The 15,949-nt window shown below is 42.0% G+C and overlaps 1 protein-coding gene across 4 annotated transcripts in view; it reads right to left on the minus strand.

Moving 5' to 3' along the window:
- The window catches only part of Satb2 (SATB homeobox 2), a 186,219-nt gene that overhangs the window by 162,624 nt on the left and 7,646 nt on the right, over window positions 1–15,949 (minus strand). For 2 of the 4 annotated variants that reach the window (XM_017596603.3, XM_008767129.4), the window contains one exon: window positions 14,570–14,818. In XM_017596603.3, coding sequence (XP_017452092.1) covers window positions 14,570–14,759 — 190 coding nt within the window. In that variant the 5' untranslated portion in view covers window positions 14,760–14,818. The remainder of the gene's footprint in view (window positions 1–14,569; window positions 14,819–15,949) is intronic. The other 2 variants (XM_063267604.1, NM_001109306.1) reach the window with 1 other exon arrangement.

The following is a 15,949-nucleotide window of genomic DNA, read 5'->3' on the forward strand; positions in this document are numbered from 1 at the left end:
GACTTCGGATTGAACATGCGTGCGTGCGGCACAAATGCACACACACACACATGCACACACACACACACACACACACACACACACACACACACACACACACACACCAGTCCCCAAATAAAGTTTCAACAATAAAATCTCTTAATGCATCCCCCAGCCTCCCACTGTCTGGGGACACAGGTTAAAAATGAGTCAATAGCTTACTCTCAGAGTTATCTGTGGTAAAATCAGACGCTTTTTCAGCCCCAACGCTGACCCTAACCTTAGAAATGAAGTGCAGGATTAGACCAGGAGAAGTGAGGTAAGGAGAGTGAGCGCTGCTTCTCGGAGATTCAATGGGAGCCTCAAAATAGACAGAAGGACCAGTTGTAGGGTTTACATACACCTGCTTCAGGCCTGTCCTCAAGTTTAGGAATCATAACTCACTCTGAAATCATGACTGCAGAATGAAGGGTAAATGTTCTCTGCTTTAACCTCTCGGAAATTCAGTGGCAGGCTCCAGTTAGAAGGCAGTTTGAAACCACAGCTTCATAGGAGCCCAGGAGGCATGGCTGTGCTACCGTCCCTAAATAATAAAGAAGGAGCTCCACCTGGGACCACTGCCGAGGCCTCAGAACTAAATCCCCGGATGTCAGCAACAGCTGGCCTGCAGCCATCCCCACTCTGCCACACCCCACCTCAGAGCCTGACTAGGGGATGTCCAAAATAAACAGTGGTTCAGTTTAACCAAATGCTAATTCCACTTAGACGTTAATCACCTTCATTAATAAGCAGCGTGGACTGTTCAGCCCTGTGGCCCCTAAACCCCAGTAAACACCAGGTCATAAGCAGTGCTTTCTAGGAAAGACATGGATGGACACATGGATGCAGGGGCTGGCTTTCCCTTGGGCACAGGAAGCTCGCCAGACCATGGTGAGGTGATGCATGTCCACAGTGGGCAGACTGCTGGCATATCAGCAGAAGGCACTGTGGTGTATCCTGTTTAAGCCTGCAACACTCCGCTCCCGAGCTACAGACACTGGCTCAGGTTCGGAGAGGCAGTCGGTCTTCGGGACCACGGCCTACACTGCAGGAAAGCATCTCCTCTACGTCTGGCTATGACAGAACAGCTCGAACCCACAGCATATTGCTGGAAGATGATTACTTCAACACTGAACAATGGAAAGTTCTTTTCACGGTTGCTGAAGTGTGTCCATCAAAAGATTCAACTGATGTATTAAAAGTGACTGTGGCACATTTCAATATTGGGATTCTTGTCTCCTGACAAAGTACAATTTGTTACTGCAGGTTTCTGACAGGGTGGATTTTAAGACATATTTACGAGGACACATGTTTGTCTTGCTCCCTTCTCAATACCCTATCTGCATAAGCCATTCACCAGAGCTCCTCAAAAGAAGGGAGTCCATAAAAACTGTCCCTATACTTTTTGCTTCATTATTTCGGGTTTTGAGCTCTGGCTAAATATTATTTTTAATCTAATTCAAACAATTTTTTAAAATCTTTGATTAATTTCTCCCGTGTAGTGTTAAAGAAAGTTTAACTGTGTTGTGGTTTTCGAGCAAGGAATTAATAAAGGAATCAAGTGCTCACTCTCGGTAAGACAGGACTACCTGTATTTCTAGTGGGAATATTTCACAGCACAAGCATGTTTCCTTTGGGGAGTTTAACTCAAAAAAATTATTAAAAATTGAGATCAAACACTGGTGCAAAGCCTCAAAGGAAATCATGTGAGAGTGGAAAGATTTTTATCGAATGAAACCTGAAAAGTAAAGTTTTTATATTAAAAAAAAAAAAAAAGGTTTCTCCCTCATAAAAGTAAATCCTATGTTTGGGGTTTGAACAGTAGAACATTTATGGATATTTAACAAGAACTTTAAAAAAAAAGGGGATCACTGTAATTTAATGGATGCAGAGGCCACAGAGCTGCATCTCAGTGGCCAGGCAACCAGCACCCCCTTTCCTGGACCCTCACCCTCATCTCCATCAAATGCCTGTGGAGAGGGAAGAGAGGGAGCAAGCCCCCCAGAAAGCTCTGACATGGGGAGGGAGGGAAGAAGGAGACCAGAGATGGCTGAAAGCTCACATCACAGGAGGGGCATCGTCTGGCTCCCTCCGGGGCCATGAGCTCTGGCTTACAATGTGGAGGTCATTATTACTGTGACTGAGACGAAGTTAATAAACACAGACCAGAGAAACAGGGTCTGATGAAATACTTCCCTGACACAACCTTTTAACTATGCACACGCCAGGGTAATTGATAGCAATTAGTTAATAAAAATTGCATTGTTTCTGTAGTTCTAAGATGTCCTCTTTATACTCTATGTATTTCTAAAAGAAAACATTAACTTTGATTATTTTTAAAACTAGAGAAACTGTGAAAGCCACCACCTATGAAGCCCACTGAAATCCTTGTTGCTTTGTTTCTTCTGAGGGATGTTTTTCACCCTATCACCCTGGGTAGCCTGGTACTTACTAGGTAGACCAGGCTAGTACCCCAATGCTCCTTCTTGAAAAAAAAAAAAAAAAAAAAAAAAAAAACCTTGAGTAGTCCTCCTGCCTCTGCCTCGGAAGTGAAGTGCTAGGATTACAGCAGATGCCACCACATCCAGCTTGACAATAATATTTCCACCCTAACTGTGGTCAGTCAAAGGCTGCCAGCCAGTCAAAGAAAGAATGTGATTCCATTCTTTTTAACCTAAGTATTTCTAAAGTCTAAGATGATTTGTTTCCTGAATTAAAAAGTGAGACATCCTTGTCCTAAACAAAATATGAAATTCTACCTTCTTCCAAACAAAGAACTTTAAACTGGGGGTAATTCCAGATATGTACATCTCAAAGATTTCACTTCCCCCAGACTACTAGATTTATAAATTCTTTCTTTTCTGAAGTCATCCCTAAACCTCACGCCGCTGAAGTACTTTAGCATGCCACACCTCGAGGCTATGGTTTCCAAAGAGTTCTCATCTCACATGAATAACACAAAATAAAATAGCCAACAGACAAGGCAAGCATTAAGGAGGAAAGGATTTCCTGTGGGGTTAGCTTATAAGCATAAGGGCAGGTTTGTGGGCACACTAAAGCAGGGTCAGGGCAAGAGCGAGCATTCTGTCTCTGAACCACCGCTGTCAAATCTGGATGAGCGAGAAGTGCTCAGACAAGCTCCTGTGAATGGGAGTTCATCTCCCTGTTTTGTTAAGAGCAGGACAGACAAACAGATCTACTTTCAAGACTAAGCCTGCGTTTATTCAACATAAGGCTGGCAGTGAGGAAGGTGGCTTTCCTAAGAGGTCCTATCAGAGAAGCAGAGAGCAGAGTCCCAGAAGCCTCCTTTCATGGAAAGGAATTGTCTCTCTCAACCTTGCTTTCAAGGTATACATCAATCTTCAATATAATTATGTTTGACAGAATAGAAGCTCTGGCAGTTAACTTGTTTACAATAAATGCTTAGTTTGGGAACATGGACTGTATTTCAGTCTTACAAATATCAAACACAAACCTACAACGGTCCCATTATGAGGCTGAGAATTATTCTGCTATAAATCTTTTTATTGGAGGGCCAAGGGATTTACTTTGCAGCTTGTTTTCCACTAACCACTGGAGCAGCAGTAAGAGAGGTGCATTGGTATCCTGATGCTGTGCTAATTGGGATCCCATACATTTCTATCAGACAGTTCACAGTCATCCTGAATATTCAGGTTGACTCTGGTTTCCCATGGATAGTCTCACCAAAGGAGAGACCCCATCATTCTCCTCAAAATCTCTTGGGAACTAGTGATCATTGGCAGATTGTCAATGGTGAGCTCTCATTTGGGATTGGGGGGGCTGGGGGTATAAGTTAAGCATAAAAATGTGCTTAGGGCACAAACTTGCTGGTTGCATGAGCCCGTAAATGGAATTAGTTGTGCTGAAAATTACCTAGACATTCATTTGAGAGGACAGAAAAAACTCAGAATCACCTTATTTACTCTTGAAAAATGACTTTACCTGGGTCTTCAACAGGGAATAACCACCATGTCCGGAACAATCCGTTCTCCTTCGGCTCCCTCAACAAAGGACTCCTTGACACCATACTACCAAATCCAAAGGACAGAAACTTGTCTGAAGATGCCTTCTGACCTGATGAGGGCAGCTGTCAAACACACCCGGCTCGGGCCACTTCTGTCCCCAGAGGGACTTCTGGGCCATGGACCACACATGTCACTGACACTCTGGGAACTTGCTAGCTTTCATACCAAGATAACCCGTGTCCTTCCCCTTCCCCTTCCCCTTCTATGTGACCGGATGTCTATAGCAATCCAACTCTAACGCAGTATCACCATACAGAGGAGACTGTCTTAGAAGAATTGGGTGGAAGTATGTTTTCCAAAATAAGGTGGAAAAGGCCATTGTTTCAGACAGATTCGATTTTCTTTTCTTTCAGTCAGTGTTAAGATTGCAGGTAACATAAATGAAATAAACTGATGTCTTAACTCTCAGCTTCTAAAACAGTAGTCACTGATTCATGGGGTTCACGGTTTCACACACTGGTGAGAAAGAGAGAAGAAAATATTTGCACTGCATTAGTGGCTTTGCATATCTTTCCTATTCTTTCCAAAAGCACTTAGTTTACGATGTGAACTAATGGAAAATTGCTTAATTCGCCTAAAATAATCATTCCATTTTTAAAATTAAAGATATACACTCTTAAAACCCTGACTACTTAATTGCTATTTGCTCAGGAGAAGAGGGGGAAACTTGGAGAAGGTGGTTGCATGAAAGAAATGCCACTTTTTACTGTAGGACAAAAATCCCCTTGGAGGCACAGGGAGGTGATGCCAAGTTCCACCCCAGAATTAATGTTTAGGTTCAAACTGTAAAGCCCAGAAAAAAACAGAACCACTAATAGACCCTTAAAGCTCAGCCCTGTTGGGTTATGTGAATGTAAAGGTAAAAGAGCCTTTCCTGACAAAGGTTTAATTGAGGTGCTATTTAATGAAGGTGCTATTAACTAAACCGTCTGCATGGATAAACACACTAAGCTTTTTCGGATTATTCAATATAAATTCCCTCCTGAAGGGATGATCCCTGGGCTGGCCAGAGTTTCTGGACCTTCCGTCACAGGATAAAACACCCACCTAGCCTTTATGATACAGCTCACAGAAAGATCTTTTCAAGTAATGGCACCTAGAAAATGTTTAACAACTGATTTTAAAAAAAAAAAAAGGCCCTTCTAAGTGTCCCAACTGAGTACAAGCTTGGGCTGTAACTGTGCTAGGGGCATCCAGTGCTTGAGCCTTAGGCTTCTCTTCCAGAGGCTGCTGGCTGGCCTTACTCCACTGTCATGGTCAGGTTTTCAGGAACTGTGACGGTTCCCAGTAAGAAGCGTGACCCAGAGTGAAAACTTAGCCAGTGATCTTGGCTGCTGTTTGTTGCTAACCCACAGAGAAGTTTCAAAGTGTGGACTGGGGAACGACTGATGCCAGCCCAGTCCAGCCCAGCCCAACAAGGTTAACAATTATGGAGATGTGGGGCATGATATGTGCTCCTTTAGTCCCACAGACAGGTTGATGTTTGAGGCCAGCCAGAGCTATGTACTGAGAACCTGCCTCAAAATTAAAAAAAAAAAAAAAGACAAATGGATATATGCAATAGTTTACAGGACGCAGAATGAGAGCCAGATGCTCTGTGTTCAAGTGACAGTCTTAGCTCTCAGCTTCTCCCAGAGTGACAAGAGGATAACATGAGGATGAGGAAAGTCCAGGTTCTCCTATGTGCAGGGGAGAAAACAGGTATGGGTGGACCTCAACCTTCTCTCTCCAGTTTAGCCTCCTGAGGACTTTGGGAAGGTTTGCTGCCTGGGACCTCACCTAGCTCTTACCCATGACAGACAAGCTGTCATTTCTGTGGGCATTTATCACCACAGGCTAGAAAGGGGGTCACTCACACCTCCAGTAGAACTCAAGAAAATGTCACACGCTACAATGCGAAGTGCACCCTTATGGTGCCTGGGCACACAGTCCCACGGGCTTTTTGTGAACCTCCCAGGGAAGGAGAGCCTGTGCAGATCTCGGCTAATAAACACCACAGAAGACTAGAAGCACTCTGGTTATTCTGTATCGTCTTCAAGTCTAAAAATTTGTACACTGTGTGACAGGTCCACCTCATTTTTCTTAATGATGTTTTTATTATTCCTTCACTCAATTAAAGCAGAAATGGATATTGCATCTTCTGACTGTATAATTGTTATTGTAATCTGTTTTCGATCACTGCTTGGAAATGGGTCCAAAACAACATAAACTCTCTACTGCCTCAGAAGACAAGTCATTTTCTTTTACTACGACACTTAAAGAGACATTTATCATGTGGCTCTCTTACCATCTTTGGATTATGACAAAAGAAAGTTTTGTTCTATTAAACAAAAAAAAAAAATGATGCTTCAAAAACCCAGCAATTTTAAGTGTTATATAAATGCATTTTTCTAATAAGCTATCAGCAATATCAATTTTGGCTTTCTTTATATGTGTAAGTAATAGAGGAGTGAAATGCTTAATTCTCATGTGCTGACACAATCAGAAAAATATCAAAATATGGTGTCTTTTTTTTACTCTTTGCCTTTGGTCACTTCTCTATAGTTGTGTGGTTCTCTTTGCAAAGAAAATATTGTCTTGTGTAAAACAAAACGATTAGTTACAACAGAACTGATATACTTGCTTTCCACCTACAGACCCAAATCAAGCAAAGACCTTCAAGAAAGACAAGGGTAAAAAGCCATCTCTGTACCGCAACTCCACTTATTCCCACGAATGCCTGTCAACTGCCTATCATACTTCAGTGTTGGGGAAAACACTCTCTTATCTCTCCCCACATCTGTATAAGTCTTCATGTGCACAAAGACAGGCACGGAGCTCTGTGCCCCACGTGAGTGGGTATCAAACACAGCTGGGAAATGCATGCACTTTAATAAAGAGTTTAGGGTTTTTTACCTCTTATGTTAATACCACAGTTTAACAACCAACCGTGCTAGAACAGACCTCCATTGTGATAATAAGGCAACTAGTTATGAGAAGAAATGATTTCATCTCATACAGTAACTAACAGTTAACTTAACAAGTTAAAATTGAAAACTATGCTTCCTCGGAGAGTTTTATTATCCTAATGTATCAGACTAACAGTTAATGGACAAGCCTGCTGTGCGCTGACATGGCTTGCTGATAACTCTATTTCCAGGTTTAAATTGTTGACACTTATTGACTTTTGGTTTGATCTGTTCTTCTCTGCTTTTCCTTCATGCACTGCTCTGATACCTATAATATCTACTCGATTTGCCTTTTTATTATTATCATGATTTTAGGTTAGCAAAAATTACTGGGTTTCATCATCGGGTCTTTTATACACATGTATCATTATACTTCACTCTCTGGGACTTTCCTATTTGGGCTTTAGAGGTTATAGCTAATGATTTTAAAATACATGCCTTAAATTCAGTTGCTGTAACTGCGTATCTAAAACGTAGTTAGACATTTATCAGGCTTGTTGTTAATGTGCAATTAACTAAAACTGCACAAATATCAGGAAAAGACAGAGCAAATGACATTTCTAATACCTTGTATCACCTAATTATCCTGGTTTTCACCATAATTTTTTTTTATCATTTGCAATTAGTAAAAAGTCTATTAATTGGTGTGTGTGTGTGTGTGTGTGTGTGTGTGTGTGTGTGTGTGTGTGTGGGGAGAGAGAGAGAGAGAGAGAGAGAGAGAGAGAGAGAGAGAGAGAGAGAGTCTTTCATGATTTTGGAAAACTTTATCATAGGATTTCTTTTCTTTCTTTCTTTCTTTCTTTCTTTCTTTCTTTATTTCTTTTTTTTTTTTTAAGACATTAGTGGTTGGATTTTTGAGATAAAGTCTTGCTATGTGGCCCAGACTAGCCTCAAACTCAGAATTCTCCTGCCTCAGCCTCTCAAGTGCTGATATGACAGGCATAAGCCACCATGCCCAATACCACGGCACATTTTTACAGAAACACCACAGTACGTCAGACTCATCATATGCACTTCCACAGCAAAGAAAGAAAGAAGTGCCCAGTTGCTGGAAAGCAATACAGGAAGGAATGTCTCCTCAGAAAATGGAGAACAATGCAATGTAGAAGCTATACCTGTGTCAAAAAAAATAAAAAATAAAATAGAACCTCTGGAAGTCCTCAACTGACTTGTTTTAACTCCTACCTCAATTGCATGCAGACAGTGACTTTGGCTCTGAAAATGGCAATCACTCCATCCAGAAGTAGCAGGATGATGAATCCTTTGTATTTAGAGATCTGTTTCTAATACTCAGACAGCTTCAAAGCCTCTCCTGTACTTTAAAATAAAAGAAATTCACAGCTCACCTGACTGGCTTGCTAAATTACTGCTGAAGAGCCGTAATGATTGGAAGGGAGAAGAGATCTGTACAATCAAAGCCAAGAGAAGGAAATCACTCCTTTTCAAATTGCCATAGAGAAAACAAGGAAACTAAACGGCAAACTCTTCTTCACTTTCCCAGCTAAGTATAAAGGTCTCCTACTTGAAACCATTTTCAGTTACCCAGCCCCCACACCCCCCCCCCTTTTTTTTTCAAAAAATAATGAGTTAAAATGTATGGGTTCAATCCAACATTTCACTGCTGTTCCTGTTCTCGGGGAGCAGGGGGGAAAAGGGACGTGCTGCCAAAGCTTCTGAAAAGAGTTTGGGCTGCTAATTTCCCGTTCCCAAAATCTAAATTCTCCTTATGCATCTCCTACAACTCATGAAATACTATGAAACAGTATTATATCACTGCAAATTGAGACATTTTTATCAAAATAAAGAGGGATGATGCCAACATTTCATTTGTCATTCCCCGCTTGTCACTTTCCACTGACAAACTGTTACACATACAACTTTTGTCAAATGCTCTGTCTTTAAATATGTTCCAAAATGCCATTGTACCTCAGTCTCAGTGTAAGAAGGATAACACAAGTTACTATGTTATTACACATTTCTTAAAGAGGTTCTTAAAGTGTACTTATTAAAGAAAAATATACAAACTATCTTAGTGAGTACATGTTTCCTGCAATAAAGAATGGCTTTTGGCATGCAGAAATAGAACAAGCTGTGTATGTAGTTTAAAATATCAAATGTGGGATTATTAGTTTTAATGATAAGAACCCAAATAAATTTTATCTCAACAAAAACTAAAGGACAACAAATGATATATGTATCCAAAGAAAATGATACAATATGGAATATACGGAACTCTGTTAATGTAGCATAGCTTTTAAATACATTCATATACACTGCTTCTACACTGAATTCTTATTTAGAAGAAGAAGAGATGAGGAGAAGGAGGAGGAGGAGGAGGAGGAGGAGGAGGAGGTGGAGGAGGAGGTGGAGGAGGAGGTGGAGGAGGAGGAGGCAACAATGTTTCAATTTACCAAAGTAAAGCCATCAAGTCTCATCAATGCTGTCTTGCCAAACGCACCCAAAACAATTACCATAGTCTTGGTTGAGATAACTGATTTCCTTGTCCTTAAAATTACTCAAATTCATATTCCCAGGTATCTTATAAATAATGATTAATCTATTTTTCTCTTCCTATAGAGAAAGAGGAATTAAAAAGAAGAAGAGTCAATACAGGATATCTAGGATGAACAAATTACCTCAGCTAGCCACGGCCTTCAGGAAATGAAGGCATTGCTCATTTTCTGCACCAGTTAAAAAACAGATGCTTAAGGGACTTCTTTGTAGTTTTAAGGGCGCGCGTGCGCATGCATGCACATGCACACACACACACACACACACACACACACACACACACACACACACACAGAGCACACCACTGCAGCAGAACTTCACTATATAATGGTCAGTGAGTTTCTGCTGATGGAACATGAAACTTCCAAAATTACTTGAAACACCAAATTACACTCAGGACTTTGAGGGGTGGATACCCTGTGTTCTGTTTAATGTGTATGTTCCATTGCATATATTTTTTTTAACCAAGTATGTCTTTATTTTAATAACAGGCCAAGGGCTAAAAACACTTTAGGGAAGAGCTATTTTTCTACTTCAGCAAAACTACAGAGGACATGTTAGACAGTTAGATGACCCCCAAGCCTAAGTTCATACTCTTAAGAGACCTTAAACCTTTACATTTAAAATAGTAACAACAGTGCGGATCGGGTAGGGAAGCCTTGAAACACTGAGTCCTTCCTACAAGCATATGCTCCAACTGCCACTGCCCCTTATGTCAGCCATCATGGGAAACAGAGTTCTCTCCATTTCCTTGTGTTGACAATTATAAGTGTTTTATATATTTCAATATTACATAAATATATATACTCTTTCCCATTGGCGCTGCTCTCAAAGAGTGAAATTATTGCTGCCCCATCGCCAATATTTTGTCTCCACTTGACCCGCCCCACATTGCTCTGACTCCTGATGGAAAAGGAAATATTCCACATGTAGACAATTAGGTTGACTGCTGTTGTAGTAGATGGTGCTCGGCTCTAAATGAGGCCCTGCCTAGCAATCTTGATCACATTTGTTCTCTGTTCGAATGCAGCAAGTGTGTACTGCGTAATGATTCTTCCCCTCCTTGCAACAAGGCAGCTATGTTCTTGAAGAGACGTGGAAGCAAGGGGAGCCATCTACTTCAGGGAATTTTCTTAAGAGGTAACTTCAGCCAGCAGTTCCTCAATAAAATCCAATTATTTTTAAAAGAAAAATGTTTTTCAAAAATAAGCAATTTTTTTAACAAAATGAACAGGTATCTCAGTAAGACATCAATGTTTAAATTCCAACCCCCCCAACTAGAACATTTAACACACACACTCTCTCTCTCTCTCTCTCTCTCTCTCTCTCTCTCTCTCTCTCTCAAAGCATTAAAAAATCCTAGGAAAAAGAAAAATACCGAAAAGATTTCTGATGTTTAATGCTTCCTATCAGCAAATACACCATCTGGTACAGCCAAGTGCTGTTCATTCAGTTTAAATAAAGCTGTCTGAAAGTTCTTCTTGAAGCCAAACATTAAAAAGTGAAAATGCTTGTGTTAACAATGAATGAGGCACAATAACTCTCTGCTATTAAAGCACAACTGGCCGGCCCTTTCCAGCAGTCCCGGGAAAAAAAGGCAGAAGCCTGGGCTCCTCTCAGACTTCCCTGGCCCCACTTTCATTTTAGGCTGTGGGTTGCCTGGCTGAGGATTCAACACAGCACAGCATGTTTTAGGGGCTCATGCTAAGGGTAAGTCTGATGCTCAGTTAGCTGATCCTTAATAAGCTCTTCTTCTAAGTCTTCAAATAGATCTGTAAGTTTTAATCAACAATTTTGCAAATATAAATTTCCCCACCATTAATCATCCTTTTCCCAAATCCTTATGGAGTGAATTACTAGCTGAGAGGGGACGCCAATTCTAGTAAGTGAATGTCACCCAGCAGGGATATAAAGCTGTCAACACCACAAGGCTCTTGCCTGTCTAAACTCTCTCCCAGCCTTCATATGTTTTTTAAAGAGATATTAGCCTTTTTCCCCCCAGAAGACCTTCTACCAAAGCTGACTTTTACATAAATTGGAGCCCTTCTGTTTCACTACATACATGCTTTGAAAAAAAAAAAATACAACATAAAGAGCAGAAACATCCTGGGGGTATGGAAAAGACAAGGCAAAACCCACGGTGTAGTTGCTAACAGGCTGACCACATTGTACGCAAGGCACTGACTTAGCATAAGTTGATTCTTAAACATGTTAGAGACTGGGATGGAGCATTCACCACTTCGACTAGTTCAAACCAGACTCTATGTACCAGAATGCCCCCCTCCTCTATGAATACCTAAGTCTCATCAAAAAAAAATCCCAATAAGTTCCCACTCTGTAACAAGGAGAACAGCAGCAGACCATACTCTCTCAGCCAACCAAAAGCATTTATCTCTCCCTACTTATCAAAAGCGGTGGGATAAATTGCTATTTTACTGAGCAACCAATTAACGTAATGATTTTTCCCTCTTTCTGTGAGGAGAACAATTTTCAGGAGGAACACTCAAGAGAAACAAGTGTGTGCCCCCAAATCCTCTGTGTACATAGTCCACGTCCACCGCATGGACACAGTGCCACAGACCAAACAAGAACAAATGGCCCAGCAGTTAAATATTTTTGTGACTATGTAAGTTTTATAAAGAATTTTCAACAAGAGATGTAGAATGGTGGAAATGCAATCTACTTTATATCTACCCTGTGCTAAAAGAAAAAAGTTTCAATTGGGAAGTATTTCTAACTAGAAATATACTTTGAACATTGTTTTTAAAATTAGAATATACATGTTTAAAAGGCTTGGCTTTCCTCCAGTCTATATTCATGATTAGAAGTTATAAAGAAATAAAATTATTAACATCTTAGTATACACTTGGGAACTTTATAAACTGAAACCAACAAAATAATTATTAACAGTCAACACAAAGAGTTTTGCACTGCAAAATCTGATATTCTGTTATATTTTGAAGGTCTCTAAATTAATTTATTTGGAACAGACAAATTCCAAAGAATCTATTATGCTGTAGAGAATGAGAGCTTTTTTAAAAGAATATTTTATAAACCCACTATGTACAGACCCACCATATACCCTTTACTATTATGCACTACAAATTAAGGCAAATGTTGTCATCTTACTTCCAGTATGGGGGCCTCTAATAGGACTCAGTGTTTCTAAATTAAGTTAAGCCTCCAAAGTGCTAACTAGATAAGTTTATTGAAACAAATCTATTATTCATCACAAAGGCAATAATTTTAGTCTGTAGCAAATTTAGAGTCAGTGGTCAAAAGCAAATTATAATTTCAGAAAATCTGCAAAGGAGCTATCATTCCACACTAAAGGGACCCTAGATCCACAGACTGAGGAGGCTTCTCTCCTAGTTCAATGTGACATGAAAGGAAAAGACAGCTTGGTTAAAGGATTCTTGATAGTTACACTCTAAACTGTCTGAAGACCTCACAGAACTTAGAGCGTACAGCTGAACTGCACTGGATTAACAAAGAGAGACAAAAATTACGAAGCCCGGGATTTTCCCTATATAAGAGATGACTTTCAGAATCCGTGTTTTCCAAGGATTTCCAAAACTGTTCTCAGCAGACATTGGCAGCAAGTCCAGCCAGGGTCCCCAGCATGGTCCCACCGTGTCTGTGATGGATGTCTCTCCATTCTGTGCGTGTAAGTGACCATAAAGAAGGCCAAGGTCATTGTTCTGGTCTCAGGGGCAATACACTCATGGGTCCCACTCTGAAGAGTGAGTCACACACTTATAGGCTTGCTCGTTTGCTCCTTGCCTTTTCCTTTCTTTCTTTTTGCCTCATGGAAAAGTACATTTTCACATCTCTAAATGGGCCTATACACAAGCTAAACCATGTTTTCAAAACTTTAAGAATGAGAGGAAGGCTGCTTCTCAAGAGAAACGGCCCATTGAAAGAATTAAGGCAAGCTGTCTTTAATGACCACCACCAAGAAAAATGAAATTAAAAACAGAAGAGTGTCATCTTCTTGGGTGTGTGGAGGCATTTCAAACTAAGTATTTATTCCAAAGCTCGATGGTCACCACAGACTCAGGCATGAGATGTGGGGGGATTGGGGTGGGAGGTGGAACCTTATCACCAAGTTTACCATGAATTTGTATTATGTTCTGCTGGTCAACATCAAGAATTACATTAAACATGCTGCTGCTAAAAGCATCTGGGGTGAAGGGGAATCTCGGGCATGATAAAATTAAAATGATTTATCCCAAACAAAACAGTCTGAATGCCATATAAAACTGTACGTTTCATATGTACGAAACAGCTAGTTGACTGCCGTGCAAACCCTAAAGTACGGTATTTAAATTCTTCTCTAATCACTGTTAAAGAAAGTATCTGCAGATGTAATGAAAACAAGGACTTCCTTTAAATAATATTGAATTCTTGGGTGGGGAAGCGGCAGGCAGCAAATAAAGTTGCTCGCTGTTTTTCACCCAATTCTCTAATTCCTAACAAAGTTATAAACGGCTATGTCTAAACTCTGCAGGCAAACAGCAGCAAATCCTCCAAGGATATAATGGACTCACGGTGGTGATCCTCATCCCCCCCACCCCCCAAAACCTCTGCAGGACACAGCCCTAATTGTCACTCATTTGTCTCTCTCAGCACCGTCCCAGCTAAAGAACACCAAAACCATTGCTTCGGCTCTAGCCTCATCCTAGGTCTCTGTCCCACTAAAATCAAGGCATGTAAGCTTCAGCCCTAAAACAGATCCGAGGCAAGGCAAAGGAGTTAAAACACTAAAAAGCTCTCTAGGAAAATCTAGAAACAGTTAGCTGGCTGTGACACAGACCTGCCAACACCTCAGCACACAGTGGCAAAGTGCCCAAAAAATGCCACCCTCTGGGTAAACCACTTTCTTGTTTTAACTCGGGATGAAGCTACTACCAGTTGCGGAGAGGCAACTAGGGCATTATTTGGCAACCTGGATTTGACTTCCTGTAATCCTACACCGAAACAGCGCCTAATCAACCTGTACCCTGACACCCAGGCCATTATCACTGGGCCTCCGGCTGCGCGCACCTCCCAGCTCCGGGCTGTTACCTCCCACGGCCTTGGCCACGGCGCCGTTGGGCCTCCCGCGGGCTCCCATGGGGCTGCCGTTCTGCTCCAGCCGGGCCACCTTCACCGGGGGAGGCCCCTTGACGTCGGGGCTGCCGCTCCTTCGGTCGGGGCTGTCCCGAAGACACGGGCTCTCGCTCCGCCGCTCCATGCTGCTCCGATTTGGAGACAAAGTTCCCACCGGCAGGTCGCAATAAAACGCGCAGGGACCTAGGGAGGGGGCGGAGGGGAGGGAAGGGGGAGGGAAAAAAAAAGAGGGAAAACCGCTCACACACGTGATAGACGATCAGGCCAGTGGCAGAGCACTGCACCGCAGCCACACAAACTTCCTCCCACGCTGCAGAAGGGTACCGAAGGGTCCCGGGAAAGGAAGTCCCAACCAAACACTGGAGGTCCCAAAGCTGCCCAGAACTTGAGGTGCTAAGACCTGCTCTGTCTCAGGTCCCAAGAGTTAGCCTTCAGTTGTGTGAACAGAGTCGGACCTCGAAGTCCTTAGCAGTACCCCATTCATTGCCGGCAGCACAGGCATTAGCCTCTCTTTGATGGAGATCCCCCACCCCGTCCCCCACTTGGGGGTCAGGGTTTTGAAAGCAAGAGGTCTCACCTGGCCAGGGAGGGAGCGAGGACCTACACGGGTCCTTAAGCAAATTAATTGCTTGATAAATGCGCTATGGTCAAGCTGGATTAATGAAACCATGGAATGCCCACTTTTTACCTTTATAGACCAAGTACACTTGTGTACACAAACACACACCTTTGCACAAAAAAAATTAACTATAATTTCACGTGAGTGATCATCCCAAAACACTTTGAGGTTTGGAAAGGCTATCCTTCATCACAGGATCACAATTATTTGGGAGCATTCTTATCTTCATCGTGTCCTGGATGCGGTTGTTGTTGTTGCCCTTTTTTTTTTAAAGCCATTAAGCATAAAACACGAGAGAAAGAAATCTAAATTCTTAGGTGCAGGAGCACCCTCCACTAATCCTAATTTCTAAATCTGGAAAGTTTTTCTCGAGGTCCCTAGGCGAGCAGTGCTCCATGCAGTTCTCGGCACTCTTCAATTTCGGAGGAGTGACCCGGAAGAAGGGAAAACACCTGATGAAACGGCGCCTACATTGTCACTGAAACCCGTGAGAGGAACCCCGAATACGCCAGGGACACTGAGAATCCTCTAGGGCGCTTTGGACGCGGGAGAAGCGTAGTCGCCACGGATCCAGACAAGGTGGGGAGGGGGGAGACAGAGAGGGTAAGGAAAACTGCGAGAGATGTAGGGAGTGCGCGGAGGGGTTGCGAGTGAAGGCTCCACCGCACTTTCCGGCTTTGCTTAGGCGCGCACGG

The sequence above is a fragment of the Rattus norvegicus genome, chromosome 9 (assembly GCF_036323735.1).
Source record: "Rattus norvegicus strain BN/NHsdMcwi chromosome 9, GRCr8, whole genome shotgun sequence".
NCBI lineage: Eukaryota > Metazoa > Chordata > Mammalia > Rodentia > Muridae > Rattus > Rattus norvegicus.